At 44.9% G+C, this 20,055-nt stretch overlaps 1 protein-coding gene across 1 annotated transcript in view; it reads right to left on the bottom strand.

The window, feature by feature from the left end:
* Positions 1-20,055, bottom strand: part of gdpd4a (glycerophosphodiester phosphodiesterase domain containing 4a) — a 99,673-nt gene that overhangs the window by 20,807 nt on the left and 58,811 nt on the right. Inside the window, exons 9-11 of the mRNA XM_063054642.1 lie at positions 13,923-14,005; positions 6,026-6,176; positions 1,539-1,760 (exon numbers count right to left, since the gene is read on the bottom strand). Coding sequence (XP_062910712.1) covers positions 1,539-1,760; positions 6,026-6,176; positions 13,923-14,005 — 456 coding nt within the window. The remainder of the gene's footprint in view (positions 1-1,538; positions 1,761-6,025; positions 6,177-13,922; positions 14,006-20,055) is intronic.

The following is a 20,055-nucleotide window of genomic DNA, read 5'->3' as shown; positions in this document are numbered from 1 at the left end:
CTGTGGGAGAAAACCAGAGTACCTGGGGGAAACCCACACATTCCACCGGGAGAACATACACTGGCTCTTTACAACATGGCGCCAGAATTGAACACCAGACTCCAGGATGCCCTGAGCTGCAACTGCATCACGCTAACCACCACACTACCATAACACCCTGTCATCTTACCAGCTCTCGTTAAACTTGTGCTTTCTGATTTCAAGAACACCTCCCCTGGGAAAAGGACTGTGTGTGCGCCCTATCTGTTCCCCCTCGCAATTTTATACATCTCTGCAAGGTCACCTCTCCAAGGAATAAAGTCTTCGCCAGTCCAGCCTCTCCCTAGGACTCAGGCCCTCCAGTCCCAGCAAATTCCTCATAAATCTCCACTGCTCCTCATAAAGATAGGAAAGCCGTAGAGGGATAAAACTAGAACTAGAGGTCACAGGTTAAGGTGAAAGGTGAAATATTTGAGAGGAACCTAAGTGTGGTGAGGGTGTAAAATGAGTTGCCAGAAGTGGTGGATGTGGGTCCGATTTCAACATTTTAGAGAATTTTAGATGAGAGGGGAATGGAGTGATATAATCTGGATATGGGAAGATGGGATTAGGCATAGACTAGATGGGCCAAATGGCCTGTTTCTGTGCTGTTGTGCTCTATGACTCTATGAAATGGGCCTAATGTGGACAAATGGGATGAGCATAGATAGAAGTCGTGGTCGGCTATAGGATTCTATGATTCTCTTTTCTGAAGTTATCAAGTAAAGTTGCATTGATGCACCGGACAATGTGTGCATCAATGAAGCTTGTGCTTGATTGAAGATTGAGGCCATAAGGCCAATCAGAAGTCATAACCCAATGGCTGAAGCCTTGAGACTAGAGGCTGGAGGACTGGCCACGTGCTGGAGGCCCAAAGGCCTGGAGTTGGAGGACTGTCCGTGCGTGCGGGTGAATGGGAGGGGAGGAGCGAGTCTTGTTTTGTTGTTATTTTTTGCTTGTTCTGTTCTGCCAAGCATTGTGGGGATGTCCAGGCTGCCTCACCACATCCTTGGGTGTGTTGCTTTTAATGCAAACAGCATATTTCACAGTCTGTTTCCTACACATCACCGGCACCAGCCCACCCAGCATCAAGATGCCTGAAAAGAGCCAGTAACAGCGTGAGTGATCTCACCCACCCTGCTCATGGGCCTTTTCGGCTTGGAGGCTACGTAACTTCCAAGCCAGGACCACCAGACACAAAAACAGTTACTTTCCCCAAGCAGTAAAGCTGATCAACACCTCCACCCACTAACCCACCCCTCCACACCTAGACCCAGCACTACTTTATCATTTCCTGTCAGAGTCACCTTATGTACAGACACTCCTGTACCTAGTGTCACTTTATGGACATACAATCAATCTTATGTATATAAGCTATCTCATGTATTTATATTTTTTTTGTTTTTTTTGTGCTGCATCAGATCTGGAGTAGCAACTATTTCATTCTCCTTTACACTTGTCTATAGGAAATGATATTAAACAATCTTGAATAAATAATTTTGCTTCTGATGGTTTATTACCAAACTTTGGTTAATTCCAGCGTCCTGGATGGCCATAACTGTCTGTTGGATAAAGTAGTTTCGGTACGGGTGATTCTTTGGTGGGCGGAACAGGTCGAAGATCACCAGCTTCCCATGGGTGGAGGCGAGGGCCAACAGCTCACTGAGCTTACAGACTGTCTGCCGGCTGGCCTTCCACTTGTCTTCCGGTGACAGCAAGTGTTTCGTCCCGAACGGATTGTCCTGTTTCAGGAGACACAGAACCACAGAGTGATGCAACACAAGAGCCCGCTCTCTGACCCAATCCATCCATGCCAGCCAAATTGCCTACCTGAGCTAGTCTCGTACAAAGTGCTGGGGGAATTCAGCAGGTCAGGCAGCAGCTATAGACAGGAGTAAACCGTCAACGTTTTGGGCCAGAAATAAAGGGGGAAGATGCCAGAATAAGGAAGTGGGGGGAGGGGTAAGGACCCGAAATGTCAACTGCTTATTCCTTTCCATTGAGCTACTGAGTTCCTCCTGTATTTTGTATGTGTTACTCTAGGTCTCCAGCAACTGCAGAATCTCTTGTGTTTATGAGATGTCCCATTTGCCCACTTTACACATATCACTCTAAACCAGGGGTTCTCAACCTTTCTATGCCATGGACCCCTACCGTTAACTGAGGCATTTAAACCTGTTCTCTTTATTATTCAGTTGAAAATCCCCTTAAATAGTGTCATTTATTTCATTTATTTAGAAATACAGAACGGTAACAGGCCCTTCCATCCCACAAGCTCAATCAAACCCATGTGACCAATTAATCTGAAAGTCTTTGTACTGTGGGAAGAAATCTGAGCACCGGAGGAAACCCATGTGGTCATGGGGGACAGGGGGAATGTACAACTTCTTACAGGTGTTACATACTTCATGGATATCTTGTGACTGTCTTATGAGGATGATGTAATGGTCTTGCGGAGGTCACATGATGTAATTTCCCCGCCAATGTGAGGTCATGTGATGACCTGTTCTCACCAGGTATATAAGGGTAGACCCCTGGTGACGCAGTTAGTTTTCAGTTTAAATCGTCAGTGAGATATTCCGCTATGCTGCGTATTTGCCTTATGACGCAGTTTAATTTTAAAACAGAGTTTTACTGTCTATTGTAAGGTACAGAAGTGTTGGGCCGGTAGTTTCACCAATAGCTGCCAGATTTGTTGATGTACCTTTTCAGTAGTATTGCAGAGTGAAGACGGGAACCTGAAGGAGTCGTTCGGCGGTTTTAGAAAGGATCGACCATTATTGAATTAGTTCAAGAAAGAGTGATCTGCATGAGATAACCACTGCTAAAGCAGAAAAGGTTGTGCAGTATCTAGTCTATTCTACAGAGAAAAAGGTCCGGCTGGGATCGACAGTAACGTCACATCTTCAAGGAATTCTTTACTTCAGGAAAGTCTCTCCTAATTGACTGTATAAATATCTTGGACTTTCAAATTTACCATTCTAAGAACTGTGTTCTAATTTACCACTTTAAGACTGTGTTCGTATTTACCGCTTTAAGAACTAGTACTAAGTTTGGCGGTTTGTTAAATGGCCGCATAGCAGTTTACTCCCGGTTAAGGTTTTCATTTGTTTATCTTTTTACTAATTTTCAGCAGAGTTTAATAAATGTTTATTTGTTTATAAAACCTGACTCATTTCTATATTCAGTGTTGCCGGTCACGTGACACAGGCATCAGCGGAAAGTGAGCCTAGATCGCTGGTGCTGTAATAGCGTTCTGCAGACTACTGTACCACCATGCAGCCCACAGCGCAATGCTTTACATCACCGGCTGTAAGGTGAGAGTTCGATTCCCTTCGCTGCCTGTAAGTTTGCACATTCTTCCCATGGGTTTCCTCCAGGTGCCCTGTTTCCTCCCCAGTTCCAAAGATATACATTTAGTGCAGGGGTTCCCAACCTTTTTATATGCCAAGGACCCTTACCATTAACCGAGGGGTCCGTGGGCCCCGCCCCAGGTTGGAAACCCCTGATTTAGGGTTAGTGAGTTGTGGGCATGTTATGTTGGCGCCAGAAGTGTTGGGACACTTGCAGGCTTAATAACTTGATTAAATACAAATGACGCATTTCACTCCATGTTTTGATGTACATGTGATGTACAAGCTAAACTTTATCTTTAATATGCGAACTGAGCTTTAAGTAGCAATTTAAAAGACTTTTAAATTTAAAGGTATGTTCAAATCTGATGTAAGATTCTATTCAAGATGATGTTCCACTGTGAAACTTAATGAAAAATACTTTATTCATTTGCATAGATGCTGCCTGACCACTGAGTTCCTCCAGCACTCTATATGTCACAGTCATAGTCATAGTCATACTTTATTGATCCCGGGGGAAATTGGTTTGGTATGTGTTACATTTATCACACTCAGCAGGTCAGATAGCATCCAGTTCAAATGAAGGGTTTCCAACTTGAAGTATTAACTCTGCTTCTCTCTCCACAGATGCTGACCAACCTGCCGGGTGTTTCCCGAATTTTCTGCTTTCATATTTCCACCATTTTAAGAGAACCTCACAATCTGTTACATTCACGTAAGAGATTCTGCAGCTGCAGGAACTCAATAGGTCAAGAAGCATCTATGGCTGGGGTTCCCAACCTGGGACCACGGACCCCTCAGTTAATGGAAGAGGTCGATGGCATAAAGTTTGGGAACCCCTGCAAGAACAGCAAGGGTGGAGCACCGTGGGAGGAGTGTGGGACGGGTGGCAGAGGAGTGTCAGGGGCGTGGGATGGCATGGGTGCAGACACATCCAGCCTTGAAACACTATTCAAGGTTATTTGATTCCAAACAATTGGCTTATTGATCATTACAGAATGTCTCTCTGGTGCTTCCCTCTCCTTCCCCTCTCCCTTCGCCTTTTCCCAACCATGATTCCCCTCTCCCTGCCCCCTTCCCACTCTCAGTCCACAATAGGGACACATAAATCAGAATCATCACTCACGTCATAAAATCTGTGTTTTTTGAGTGTAGTAGCAGTACAGTGCAATACATAAAATTACTACAGTACTGTGCAAAGGGCTTGGGCATTATATATATATATATAGAACACCCAAGACCTTTGCATAGTATGTATGTATGTGTGTGTATATATTGTGACGGGGTCCTGAGTTACCCCTATAAACTGTGCTCGATTACCCCTATGAACTGTGCTTTTGAAAAAAGAGAGAGGGTTATTTAACACCAACATCTTGTTTTTAAAAGAGAGAGAGATGAAGATTGCTGACCAGCTGTTTATACTTTCTTCAAGGATATTTGCCTACTTGTACATTTCTTACACAGAGAGAGGAAGGAGGAGTTTTTTGAGTGACAGTTGATGCTCAGCACGGGAAGATGAAATAGAAGATCAGATGGTAGACCTCAGGCACATATTTGGACTGAATGAGCTTTGTGTGCCCGCAGAAAAAGTGGGTTTTTGGGAGGATCGATCAGGCAGATCGATCAGTGGCTCTTGCAGTGAAAAGAAAAGGCAGAGACCGGTGGGGAGTTGTCCGTGTGACCACCCTTGACTGGGTGATAGCTCCACCACAGAAAACTGGTCCCCTTTGTTGTGGTCACAGTCGGTGACTTTTAAAGGATTTCGGAGGACAACGGGAAGATCGATGGCCTCAGCTCACCTGAAGACTCAAATCTCTCCCTCTCTCTCTCTCCATCACTACTCAACTCAATACCACGAACTGAACTGAACTTTACTCATCATCGTGAGACTATCTATTTACCCCTAGACTTGAAGAAGCTTGGTTTTCATATATTTCCACACTTACTTTTATATAATCATTGCTAACCCATTTGATTTATCTACTTTTATATTACTGTATAAATAGTCCTGATGAAGGGTCTCGGCCTGAAACGTCGACTGCACCTCTTCCTAGAGATGCTGCCTGGCCTGCTGCGTTCACCAGCAACTTTTATGTGAGTTTCTTGAATTTCCAGCATCTGCAGAATTCCTGTTGTTTTAGGTAATAGCAATACTGGACTCCAAAGTGTTTTCTATTTCTGCTGGTTCTTCATTCCTGTCACGGGGTACGTGACAAAATAATTAAATAAATAAATATACACACACGTACACACACATATACCCAAGACTTTTGCACAGTACTGTATGCATAATGGTTCAATGTATTATGTAGTGGTTACAGTTGCTTTTGTAACAACTTGGTCGCAGTTGCAGGCATCACGTTACTTTATTGGGGGTTATCTTACTGGCTGGTTCAAGCAACAGACTTCGAATGGAATGTCTGTTATCTACGGAAAGTGAATGGAATTAGCAAACTGCTACAAGAGGAGCAAACCACACTGATCTGTTCTCGTTCCCCATTGTGCTCTCCCTTGCTCTCTCACTCCCTCTCTCCCTCTCATGCTTCATCTTCCTTGTTCTCGTAACGCTTAATAAACAGTCACAAGCAGCAAGTTCCTGACTTTGGAAGAAGCTCAGTTTCCAACACGCTCCCACCTTTCCGCGGTTGGCCTACCTTTAGGAACCACTTCCCAGCATTCAGTTGGGCTAGGTCATGCCATGGGAAAAAGGCAGCATTCAGGGTTTGGTTATCTGGAAACAATTCCTCAACATTGGTGGTCCTCTTCAAAGTTGGATCATGCATCAGGAAAGGGACTCCATCCCAGCTGTTAAATGGCAAAGGTAGTTATTTATTTAGAGATACAGAACAGAACAGGCCCTTCCAGCCCCAATGAGCCACACTACCCAGCAACCCCCCTACTTAACTCCGCCCTAATCACAGGACAATTTACAAAGACCAGTTACCCACTAACCGTACACCTTTGGATCTGGGAGGAAACCAGAGCACCCGGAGGAAACCCACAGGCACACGGGAAGAACGTACAAACTTTCTTACTGAGGACACTGGAATTGAACTCTGAACTCACCCCAAGGCGTAATAGCACCATGCTCACCACTACACTTCCGTTACGCCCCAAATTCATCTCAATTACACATTTGACATGAATTAATCAGTTTAGCTGTTGGATAAAGGAAAAGGCTTAAAGCTCAAAGTAAATTTATCCTCAAGGCGCATAGAAATTCAATGGCCACTTTATTCGGTTAATCTGTACACTTCTTACAGCGCGCGCGGCCTCTCCGGTGAAATGATATCGTATTTGTTAAATAGGGGCCGTGCACAATCCTGATTTGATGGAGAGAGACGTGAGAAGCACTGAGGAACATCTGGAGAAACTTCTGAAAAGCCCGGTTCACTGCCGCTGCTACTGTGCGATTGCGAATCTCCGGAGGGGCAGGCCCCAAATCCACGGCTTTGCCTGTTGCTGGCGGCCAGAGCTGGGGTCGAAGTGCTCAGCAGAGATGGTACTCAGTGCTGGAGGGCTGGTCGGAGGCTCGAAGTTTTCGGATGGACTGAAAGTCGGACTGTGGTCGGGTGCCTCCAGGGTGCTGCATCGGCAAGTTTGCGGCGCTGGAAGCTCATGGCAGGGAGAGTTTTCTTCCTCCTACGGTCTGCGTGAGATGTTGGGACTTTCGAGAGACTTTGAGACATTTTTTACTGTGCCCATGGTCTGTTCTTCTATCAAATTACAGTATTGCTTGCACTGTTGTAACTATATGTTATAATTATGCGGTTTTTGTCAGTTTTTCAGTCTTGGTCTGTCTTGTGTTTCTGTGATATCACACTGGAGGAACATTGTGTTATTTCTTAATGCTTGCATTACCAAATGACAATAAAAGAGGACTGTGTGTCCTCATAATCTAATCTAATCTATATATCTGATCAAAGTTCAAAGTAAATTTATTATCTAAGTACATGCTAACATATACTGTATAGCCCCAAGATTCATTTTCTTGCGGGCGAAACTCAGTAAATCCAAAAGACACAATGGAATCGATGACTGCACCCAACAGGACAAACAACCAGTGTGCAAAAGACAACAAACAAAAAGCAAATACAAAAGAGAGAATAATAATAATTATTATATTAATAAAACCACAATACTAAACACCACTAGACTAGACCAAAAGTTCCTAGAATTTGGGAAGTGAGTGAGCTTGGCTATGCCCGTACCTCAGGTTTAAGCAGCTTGAGTTGAGAAAAAAATAAAAATACAGCAATAATAATAATAAATAAATAAGCAATAAATATTGAGAACACGAGATGAAGAGTCCTTGAAAGTGAGTCTCTAAGTTGTGGGAACAGTTCAGTGATGAGGTGAGTGAAGTTATCCCATCTGGTTCAAGAGCCTGATAGTTGAGGGGTAATAACTGTTCCTGAACCTGGTGGTGTGAGCCCTGAGGCTCCTGTACCTTCTTCCTGGTGGCAGCAGCAAGGAGAGAGCATGGCCTGGGTGGTGGGGATCCTTGATGACGGATGCTGTTTTCCTGTCACAGTGCTCATGTAGATATGCTCAGGGATTGGGAGGGCTTTTCCTGTGAAGGAGTGGGCCGTAGGCTTTTCCATTCTTGGGCATGGGTGTTTCCATACCATAGTCATAGTCATAGTCATAGTCATACTTTATTGATCCCGGAGGAAACTGGATTTTCGTTACAGTTCTCCATAAATAATAAATAGTAATAAAACCATAAATAGTTAAATAGTAATATGTAAATTATGCCAGGAAATAAGTCCAGGACCAGCCTATTGGCTCAGGGTGTCTGACCCTCCAAGGGAGGAGTTGTAAAGTTTGATGGCCACAGGCAGGAATGACTTCCTATGACGCTCTGTGTTGCATCTCGGTGGAATGAGTCTCTGGCTGAATGTACTCCTGTGCTCAACCAGTACATTATGTAGTGGATAACTTTAACTTCCCTAATATTGATTGGCACCTGACTAGTACCAAGGGTTTAGATGGGGCAGAATTTGTTAAGTGTGTCCAGGATGGATTCCTGTCACAGCATGTGGACAGGCCGACCAGGGGGAATGCCATACTAGATCTAGAAACATAGAAACATAGAAAATAGGTGCAGGAGTAGGCCATTCGGCCCTTCGAGCCTGCACCGCCATTTATTATGATCATGGCTGATCATCCAACTCAGAACCCAGCCTTCCCTCCATACCCCGTGACCCCTGTAGCCACAAGGGCCATATCTAACTTCCTTTTAAACATAGCTAATGAACTGGCCTCAACAGTTTGCTGTGGCAGAGAATTCCACAGATTCACCACTCTCTGTGTGAAGAAGTTTTTCCTAACCTCGGTCCTAAAAGGCTTCCCCTCTATCCTCAAACTGTGACCCCTCGTTCTAGACCTCCCCAACATCGGGAACAATCTTCCCGCATCTAGCCTGTCCAATCCCTTTAGGATCTTATACGTTTCAATCAGATCCCCCCTCAATCTTCTAAATTCCAACGAGTACAAGCCCAGTTCATCCAGTCTTTCTTCATATGAAAGACCTGCCATCCCAGGAATCAATCTGGTGAACCTTCTTTGTACTCCCTCTATGGCAAGGATGTCTTTCCTCAGATTAGGGGACCAAAACTGCACACAATACTCCAGGTGTGGTCTCACCAAGGCCTTGTACAACTGCAGTAGTACCTCCCTGCTCCTGTACTCGAATCCTCTCGCTATAAATGCCAGCATACCGTTCGCCTTTTTCACCGCCTGCTGTACCTGCATGCCCACTTTCAATGACTGGTGTATAATGACACCCAGGTCTCGTTGCACCTCCCCTTTTCCTAATCGGCCACCATTCAGATAATAATCTGTTTTCCTATTTTTGCCACCAAAGTGGATAACTTCACATTTATCCACATTAAATTGCATCTGCCATGAGTTTGCCCACTCACCCAACCTATCCAAGTCACCCTGCATCCTCTTAGCATCCTCCTCACTGCTAACACTGCCACCCAGCTTCGTGTCATCCGCAAACTTGGAGATGCTGCATTTAATTCCCTCATCCAAGTCATTAATATATATTGTAAACAACTGGGGTCCCAGCACTGAGCCTTGCGGTACCCCACTAGTCACCGCCTGCCATTCTGAAAAGGTCCCGTTTATTCCCACTCTTTGCTTCCTGTCTGCTAACCAATTCTCCACCCACACCAATACCTTACCCCCAATACCATGTGCTTTAAGTTTGCACACTAATCTCCTGTGTGGGACCTTGTCAAAAGCCTTTTGAAAATCCAAATATACCACATCTAGTACTAGGTAATGAACCGGGTCAGGTCACAGATCTCTCAGTGGGTGAGCATCTGGGGGACAGTGACCACCGCTCCCTGGCCTTTATAATTATCATGGAGAAGGACAGAATCAAAGAGGACAGGAAAATTTTTAATTGGGGAAAGGCAAATTATGAGGCTATAAGGCTAGAACTTGCGGGTGTGAATTGGGATGATGTTTTTGCGGGGAAATGTACTATGGACATGTGGTCGATGTTTTGAGATCTCTTGCGGGATGTAAGGGATAAATTTGTCCCGGTGAGGAAGATAAAGAGTGGTAGGGTGAAGGAACCATGGGTGACAATTGAGGTGGAAAATCTAGTCAGGTAGAAGAAGGCAGCATACATGAGGTTTAGGAAGCAAGGATCAGATGGGTCTATTGAGGAATATAGGGAAGCAAGAAAGGAGCTTAAGAAGGGGCTGAGAAGAGCAAGAAGGGGGCATGAGAAGGCCTTGGTGAGTAGGGTAAAGGAAAACCCCAAGGCATTCTTCAATTATGTGAAGAAAAAAAGGATGACAGGAGTGAAGGTAGGACCGATTAGAGATAAAAGTGGGAAGATGTGCCTGGAGGCTGTGGAAGTGAGCGAGGTCCTCAATGAATACTTCTCTTCTGTATTCACCAATGAGAGGGAACTTGATGATGGTGAGGACAATATGAGTAGGGTTGATGTTCTGGAGCATGTTGATATTAAGGGAGAGGATGCGTTGGAGTTGTTAAAATACATTAGGACAGATAAGTTCCCGGGGCCTGATGGAATATTCCCCAGGCTGCTCCATGAGGCGAGAGAAGAGATTGCTGAGCCTCTGGCTAGGATCTTTACGTCCTCGTTATCCACGGGAATGGTACCGGAGGATTGGAGGGAGGCGAATGTTGTTCCCTTGTTCAGAAAAGGTAGTAGGGATAGTCCGGGTAAGTATAGACCAGTGAGCCTTACGTCTGTGGTGGGAAAGCTGTTGGAAAAGATTCTTAGAGATAGGATCTATAGGCATTTAGAGAATCATGGTCTGATCAGGGACAGTCAACATGGCTTTGTGAATGGCAGATCATGTCTAACAAGCCTGATAGAGTTCTTTGAGGAGGTGACCATGCATATAGATGAGGGTAGTGCAGTGGATGTGATCTATATGGATTTTAGTAAGGCATTTGACAAGGTTCCACACGGTAGGCTTATTCAGTAAGTTAGAAGGCATGGGATCCAGGGAAGTTTGGCCAGGTGGATTCAGAATTGGCTTGCCTGCAGAAGGCAGAGGGTGGTGGTGGAGGGAGTACATTCAGATTGGAGGATTGTGACTAGTGGTGTCCCACAAGGATCTGTTCTGGGACCTCTACTTTTCGTGATTTTTATTAACGACCTGGATGTGGGGGTAGAAGGGTGGGTTGGCAAGTTTGCCACGACACAAAGGTTGGTGGTGTTGTAGATAGTGTAGAGGATTGTCAAAGATTGCAGGGAGACATTGATAGGATGCAGATGTGGGCTGAGAAGTGGCAGATAGAGTTCAACCCAGAGAAGTGTGAGGTGGTACACTTTGGAAGGACAAACTCCAAGGCAGAGTACAAAGTAAATGGCAGAATACTTGGTAGTGTGGAGGAGCAGAGGGATCTGGGGGTAAATGTCCACAGATCCCTGAAAGTTGCCTCACAGGTGGATAGGGTAGTTAAGAAAGCTTATGGGGTGTTAGCTTTCATAAGTCGAGGGATAGAGTTTAAGAGTCACGATGTAATGATGCAGCTCTATAAAACTCTGGTTAGGCTACACTTGGAGTACTGTGTCCAGTTCTGGTCACCTCACTATAGGAAGGATGTGGAAGCATTGGAAAGGGTACAGAGGAGATTTACCAGGATGCTGCCTGGTTTAGAAAGTATGCATTATGATCAGAGATTAAGGGAGCTAGGGCTTTACTCTTTGGAGAGAAGGAGGATGAGAGGAGACATGATAGAGGTGTACAAGATAATAAGAGGAATAGATAAGAGTGGATAGCCAGCGCCTCTTCCCCAGGGCACCACTGCTCAATACAAGAGGACATGGCTTTAAGGTAAGGGGTGGGAAGTTCAAGGGAGATATTAGAGGAAGGTTTTTTACTCAGAGAGTGGTTGGTGCGTGGAATGCACTGCCTGAGTCAGTGGTGGAGGCAGATACACTAGTGAAGTTTAAGAGACTACTAGACAGGTATATGGAGGAATCTAAGGTGGGGGCTTATATGGGAGGCAGGGTTTGAGGGTCAGCACAACATTGTGAGCCGAAGGGCCTGTACTGTGCTGTAGTATTCTATGTTCTATGTTCTATGGATGGGAGACATTGTCCAAGATGGCATGCAACTTGGACAGCATCCTCTTTTCAGACACCACCGGCAGAGAGTCCAGTTCCATCCCCACAACATCACCGGCCTTACGAATGAGTTTGTTGATTCTGTTGGTGTCTGCTACCCACAGCCTGCTGCCCCAGCACACAGCAGCAAACGTGATAGCACTGGCCACCACAGACTCTTAGAACATCCTCAGCATCGTCCGGCAGATGTTAAAGGACGTCAGTCTCCTCAGGAAATAGACTATAAGGCAACCAGGAAGCATTTTACTATTTCAGGTAGACAGCTGGTACTCAACTCCAAAGGTCCCTCAAGACTCGTATCAAGAAATAGCAGGGAAACAGGCACTTCGGCCCATTAAGTCTGTACTATAAACCACCCATTTAATCATCTGTCTTGAATCCCCATTATTATTCCTTTCTTTCCAGATTCATTTATTTCTCTTGAAACATACAGTGAAATGCATTGTTTGCGTTAACAACCAACACAACCTAATGATGTGCTCACAGGTGCCACCACACCTCTTGCACCAACATAGCATGACCCACCATATTCAGCGGAACAACACAGAGCACAACAAGCAACACAACAACAGCAGTAAAGCAAGCCCCTTCCCTCCCTCCCACCCACCCACCCACGGGGACAGCCCTCCAACCTCACCACATTTCCTACACATAAGGGGCAATTTCCCTACCAGCCTGCTCATCTGTGAAATGTGGGGAGAAACTGGAGCAACCAGGAGGAGACCCACGCAATCACAAGGTAAACGTTTAAACTCCACACAGACAGAACCCGAGGTCAGGATTGAACCCGGGTCTCTGGCTCGGAGAGGCAGAGACTCTACCCGCCGCCCCACTGTACCACTTTCTATGTACTGAGCTCCCCAGTCCAAACTCATTCTGCATATAGAGGGTGCCTCTAAATTCCTTATCACATCTCTAAGGGCTTGCTATTGCTTTCATGGTGGGTGGTGCAGGGGTTGGGGGGACTGATGCTTTTGCTGGAGTTAGTGGGGGGGAGGGTCGATGCTGTTGCTTGTGCGTGGGAGGGGGGAGAGGTCTTTGGGGTTCTAACGTTCTCCTGTCATTCATTCCTTGGGTTTTTTCCTCTCTGTTTTGGGGGTGTCTGTGAAGAGTAAGAATTTCAGGTTGCATACTGTATACATTCTCTGGTATTAAATTGAACCGTTGAGCATTTATTCACAATACTCTTACCCTTAGCCTCAAACTCACCCCGAAGCATCATCTACTACTACTACTACTACGTCGACTCAGGCCTAGGGGGCCGGCGTTGGGCACGATGATGGACTCTCCACTTCTCCCTCTCCCTCATCAGTGTGTTCAGTTCATCTACATTAGCCGTGCCGCTGTCTTCTAGGAGCGTGTTGACGATAGTCTTGGGAGGGCGCCCAGGGTTCATCCTCCCGTGCTTGGGCTCCCATATGATGACTAGGCTGGCAGGTAGCTCGGGGTGGCGTAGACAGTGCCCGGCTAGTTGCAGTCTTCTCGCCTCAATTTTAGTGGAGAGCAACGGTAGGTTGTTATAGAGCTCAACGTTCGTCATGTGCTGTTGCCAACTCACGTCAAGAGCCATCCGGAGCATTCATGCATAGCAACCATCTAAAGACTTTCGTATCGTCTTGGTGAGTGTCCATGTCTCGCATCCGTATGTGAGAATGGACTCTATGACTGCTATGAAAAGCATTAAGACAGAAGTTTAATGTGTGGTCAATGTACGTGATACAGTTCATCGGTGAGCTGTGGCCATGCTGTGTTCACAGGGGAAGCAACATTTGCGAAGGCAAATGCAATGTTAGCATTCATTTCAAGATAAAAGCAAGGATGTAATGCTGAGGCTTTATAATGCATTGGGCAGACCTAAAGCAGATGTTCCAGTAAAGGCACCAAACTTTTGCTGAGGAAACTACACCAGAACATTTCCTCACCTGATGGTGACATCCGTTTCCAAACCGTCCGCTCCTTGCTCAATGGTTTTCTCAAATGACATCAATGTATTTTCTGGGGCTAACTGTTTAACAATGAAAATGAAAGATTCAGCATCTAATAACATCAACCCTTTGCTCAGGCACACATAAAGATTAGATTTATTTGTCTCATGTACATCAAAATATACAGTAAAGTGCATCATTTGCATCCAATCAAGTCATCAAGAACTGTACTGGGAATAAGAACATAAAAGGTAAGAGCAGAATTAGGGCATTTGGCATATCAAGTCTGATTTATTATTCCTGTCAACCACATTCTCTGTGATCCCCCTGTAAGCTTTGACACCATTACTAATCAAGAACGTATCAACCTCTGCTTTAAACATTCCCAAAGACTTGGCCTCTAGAGCTATCTGTGACAATTCCACAAATTCACCACCCTCTGTCTAAAGAAATTCCACCTCGTCTCTGTTCTAAATGGGATTTTTTTCCATTCTGAGGCTATGCCCTCCGGTCCTAGAGTTCCCTACCAGAGGAGACATCCACTCGATCACACCTTTTGTCCCATGGTGTGAGCAGAATTATCTGTAGCTTAATGTGAAAAAGACTAACGAGCTGGAGGTAGACCTGAAGAGAGCTAAGATACCGGTGACCCCTGTTTCCATCCAGGGGGTCAGTGTGGACATGGTGGACGATTACAAATACCTGGGGATACGAATTGACAATAAACTGGACTGGTCAAAGAACACTGAGGCTGTCTACAAGACGGGTCAGAGCCGTCTCTATTTCCTGAGGAGTCTGAGGTCCTTGAACATCTGCCAGACGGTGCTGAGGATGTTCTTTGAATCTGTGGTGGCCAGTGCTATCATGTTTGCTGTTGTGTGCTGGGGCAGCAGGCTGAGGGTAGCAGACACCAACAGAATCAACAAACTCATCCGTAAGGCCAGTGATGTTGTGGGGATGGAACTGGACTCTCTGACGGTGGTGTCTGAAAAGAGGATGCTGTCCAAGTTGTACGCCATCTTGGACAATGTCTCCCATCCACTACATAATGTACTGGGTGGGCACAGGAGTACATTCAGCCAGAGACTCATTCCACCGAGATGCAACACTGAGCGTCATAGGAAGTCATTCCTGCCTGTGGCCATCAAACTTTACAACTCCTCCCTTGGAGGGTCAGACATCCTGAGCCAATAGGCTGGTCCTGGACTTATTTCCTGGCATAATTTATATATTACTATTTAACTATTTATGGTTCTATTACTATTTAATTATTTATGGTGCAACTGTAATGAAAACCAATTTCCCCTGGGATCAATAAAGTATGACTATGACTTTCAATATTTGATAGGTTTCAATGAGAACTCCCCTCATTCTTCTAAACTCCAGCAAGTTCAGGTCCAGAACCATCCAACACTCCTCATATGTTAACCCTTTCATTCCAGCCTTATCCTCAGGACCCTCTCCAACGTCAGCAGAACCTTTCTTCAATGAGAGACCCAAAACTGCTCACAATACTCCAAAATGCGGTCTGACCAATGCATTATAAATCCCCAGCATTAATATCCTTGATTTTATATTCCAGTCCTCTCAAAATTAACGCTGGCATTGCCTTTGCCTTCACAAGTACCATTTCTGCTGCGAACGTAGCGTACCCAGAACTCACTCATCCTAACCGTAATGTGTTTGGAACGTGGAAAGGAAATGGAGCACCCAGAGGAGAGAAAATACTAATTTCCTACCGCCAGCAGTGGGAATTGAACCCCCGATCACGGTTGCTGGCACTGTAATCGTTTTACACTAATCGCTATGCTGCGATGCCACTCTGTTTCAGCCCTATCTATCCATTTCGCTGGGTTACATTCACTTACAAAATGTTTGTTCATCAATAACAATGGAAAAAGATTATTGAGACTGTAGACTGGGAAATGGGCCTACTCGAACTGGTAAACATGAGGTCATCCACATTGGAAGAAAAAAAATAGTTTGGGTCATTTAATTGATGAAGAATTGCACATGCTGATGTGTAGAGGAACTTGGGAGTGTTTGTGCATGAATCACAAATAGCTGGCTTGCAGTTGTCGCAGGCAAATGGAATGTTGGCCGTCATCGCTAGAGGATTGAATTTGAGAGCGGGGAGTTTATGTTGTAACTGTACAAGGTACATTCTAAAAGGGGAGGGTGAGCAGCCGGATGCCTTGGTACAATGACATAGGAAAAAAGGGGAGAGCCTAAAGAGAGAATTTAGGGAGCTAGGTAGAAAGCTGAAAAACAGGACCTACAGGATAACAATCTCTGAATGGCTGCCTGTGCTACACACGAGTAAAACAAGAATCGGATGATTTGGCAGATGAATGTGTGGCTGAGTAACTGGTGCAGGGGGCAGGGTTTCAGAATTATGGATCATTGGAACCTCCTCTGGGGAACATAGGACTTGTGCAAAAAGGACGGGTTAGACCTGAACCCGGGGGGCGGGGGGGAACCAATATCCTCGCAGGCAGGTTGGCTAGAGCTGTTGGAGATGGTTTAAACTAGTTTGGCAGGGGAACGGGAACCAGAGTGACGGGGCTGAAGATAGGGATGTTCGTTTACAAGCAGAGGTAGTTTATAGCGGAACTGTCAGGAAGGACAAGCAGTTGATAGGGCAAAGCTGCAGTCGGGGGGACGGGTTGCAGTGTAAAAGGGGGGCAAAATTGAAACGGGTGACAAACACAGGACTGAAGGTGTAAAATTTGTATGCACGCAGTGTTTAAAATAAGGAAGATGATGTTCTAGCACAGCTATGGCTGAAAAACGATTGTAGCTGGGAGCTTAATATCCAAGGATACACAATCTACTGAAAGAACAGGTTGGTAGGCAGAGAAGGAGAAGTGGTTCTGCTGGTAAAACATGAAATTAAATCTTTAGAAAGGGGTAAAATAGGATCGGAAGCTGTAGAATCCTTGTGGGTAGAGTACAGAAACTACAAGTGTAAGAAGACCTGATGGGAGTTATTTACAGGTCTCCAAAATGTTGCCAGGGTGTGGTCTACAAATTACAACGGAAGACAGAAAAGGCATGTCAAAAAGGCAATGTCATGTTAGTCATGGGGGACTTCAATGTGCAGATAGACTGGGAAAATCAAGGTCATGCTGGATCAACTGTGGAATCCCTCCAAGATGGTGTTTTGGAGCAGCATGTAGTTGAGCCCGCTACGGGATCAGCAATTCTGGATTGGGTGTTGTGTGATAAACCAGATATGACTGGGGAATAGAACCGTTAGGTAATAGTGATGATAATATGATTGGCTTCACACTGCAATTTGAGAGGGAGAAGCTAAAGTTAGATGGATCAGGATTACAGTGGAGTAAAGGGAATTACAGAGGCATGAGGGAGGAGCTGGCCAAAGCTGATTGGAAGGGGACACGAGTAGGGGTGATGGCAGAGCAGCAGTGGCTGGAGTTTCAGGAGCAATTCAGAAGGTGCAGGATAGATGTATCCCAAAAAAGAAGTGTTCTCGAGGCAGGATAATGCAATCATGGCTAAAAAGGGAAGTCAAAGCCAACTTAAAACCAAAAGAGAGGGCATATAACAAACATTAGTGGGATGTCAGAGGATTGGGAAATTTTTAAAAACCATCAGAAGGCAACTAAAAAAAGCCATATGGGTGGGGGGGAATATTAAATATAAAGGTAAGCCAGCCAATATCAAAAGTTATACCAAAAGATTTTTTCAGATATATAAAGAGTAAAAGAGAGGTGAGAGTAGATATTGGACTGCTGGAAAATTACCCTGGAGAGATAATAATGGGAGACAAGAAAATGGCGGAGCACTGATTTAGTGTTGAGGAAGCACAGAGGTGCAGAAGAACTTAGACAGATTTGGAGAATGGGCAAAGAGGTGGCAGATGGAACACAGTATCAGGAAGTGTATGGTCATGCACTTTGGTAGAAGGAATAAAAGCATTACTCATAGAAGAAGCATAGAAAACATAGAGAACCTACAGCACAATACAGGCCCTTCAGCCCACAATGCTGTGCCGAACATGTACTTACTTTAGAAATTACCTAGGGTTACCCATAGCCCTCACTGTGGTAGACACCAGTAGTATTCTGGAAGTTCAAGGGTGTCAAGGGCAGAAGTGAGTCCAGTTGATATTACTAGGAAGATGGTGCTTGGGAAACTGAAAGGTATGAGGGTAGATGAGTCATCTGGACCAGATGGTGTACACCCTAGGGTTCTGAAAGAGGTAGCTGAAGAAATTGTGGAGGCATTAGCAATGACCTTTCAAGAGTCTGGCATGATTCTGGAGGACTGGAAATTTGTAAATGTCACTCCACTCTTCAAGAAGGAAGGGAGGCAAAAGAAAGGAAGTTATTGGCCAGTCAGCCTACCCTCAGTGGTTGGGAAGATGTTGGAGCCAATTGTTAAGGATGTAGTTTTGGGATACTTGGAGGCACATGATAGAATAGACTATAATTAGCATGGTTTATTTCCTTAAGGAAAATCTTGGCTGACAAATCTGTTGGAATTCTTTGAAGAAATAACAAGTAGGATAGATAAAGGAGGATGTTGTGTTCTTGGATTTTCAGAAAGCCTTTAATAACGTGCTGCACACGAGGCTGCTAAACAAGACAAGAGCCCAGGGTATTGTAGGAAAGATACTAGCGTGGACAGAGCGGGGACTGATTGGCAGGAGGCAAAAATTGGGAATGGTGATTAGTGGTGTCCCACAGGGGTCTGTGCTGCGAGCTCTTCTTTTTATGTTGTATATCAACGATTTGGATGATGAAATTGTGGCCGAGTTTGTGGACGATGCAAAGACAGGTGGAGGCATACGTAGTGTTGAGGAAGCACAGAGGTGCAGAAGAACTTAGACAGATTTGGAGAATGGGCAAAGAGGTGGCAGATGGAACACAGCATCAGGAAGTGTATGGTCATGCACTTTGGTAGAAGGAATGAAAGCATTGCTCATTTTCTAAATAGAGAGAAAATTCAAAAACACGAGGTACAAAGGATTTGGGAGTCCTTGTGCAGGATTCCCTAAAGGTTAATTTGCAGGCTGAGGCAGTGGTGAGGAAGGCAAATGCATTGTTAGCATTTATTTTGAGAGGACTAGAATATAAAAGCAAGGATGTAATGTTAAGGCTTTATAAAGTACTGATGAGGTCTCACTTGGAGTATTGTGAGCGGTTTTGGGGCCCTTATTTATGAACGGATGTGCTGACATTGGAGAGGGTTCAGAATAGGTTCACAAGAATGATTCCGGGATTGAAACAGTTATCAAATGAGCAGGGATCGAAGGCTCTGGGCCTTTACTCTCTGGAGTTTAGAAGAATGTTGGGGGAATCTCATTGAAATCTATTGAATATTGAAAGGCCTTGATAAGAGTGGAGAGGATGCTTCCTATAGTGGGGAATCTAGGACCAGAGGGTACAGCCTCATAATAGAAGAACGTCCATTTAACACAGAGATGAGGAGAAATTTCTTTAGCCAGAGGGTCCGTGAATCTGTGGAATTTAGTGAAACAAATGGCTGTGGAGGATAAGTCTTTGAAAATATCAAAAGCGGAGGTTAATAGGTTCTAGATTAGTCAAAGTGTCAAAGGTTACAGGAAGAAGGCAGGAGAATGGAGTTGAGAGAGAGAAAGAATCAGCCATGATGGAATGGCGGAGCAGACTCAATGAGCTGAGTGTCCTAGTTCTGCTCCTGTATCTTATGGTCTTACGGTCCTCAGTTAAACCTCAGTCACAAAGGGAATCAGAGCATTTCATCAGTTCTGCAGTTGGGGCAAAAACATGGCTTATTTTTATTATTTTATATTTCTTCAATTATTAAGGCCAAACAGCCCATTTAGTCACTGACTTTTTCACCTATTCTTCCCATATTCTCATCAGATTCTGGTTCAGATCTATCACCTGTACATGGAAACACAGGGAAAAGCATCGTTTGTATTAACAACCAACACAACCCAAGGATATGCTGACGCAGCCCGCGAGTGTCACCCCACACTCCGGCACCAACACAGCATGTTCACAACGTTCAGCAGAACAACACTAAAAACAACAAAAAAAGGACAACAAACAGCAGCAAACCTAGTCTCTTACCTCCCTCCCTCCACACAAGCACACGGTCCCCTACCCTAGAACAATCC

This window comes from Mobula hypostoma, chromosome 7 (assembly GCF_963921235.1).
Source record: "Mobula hypostoma chromosome 7, sMobHyp1.1, whole genome shotgun sequence".
In the NCBI taxonomy this organism is placed as follows: Eukaryota; Metazoa; Chordata; class Chondrichthyes; order Myliobatiformes; family Myliobatidae; genus Mobula; species Mobula hypostoma.
Note: the sequence above shows the minus strand (reverse complement) of the source record. Positions and strands in the feature narration are given on the sequence as shown.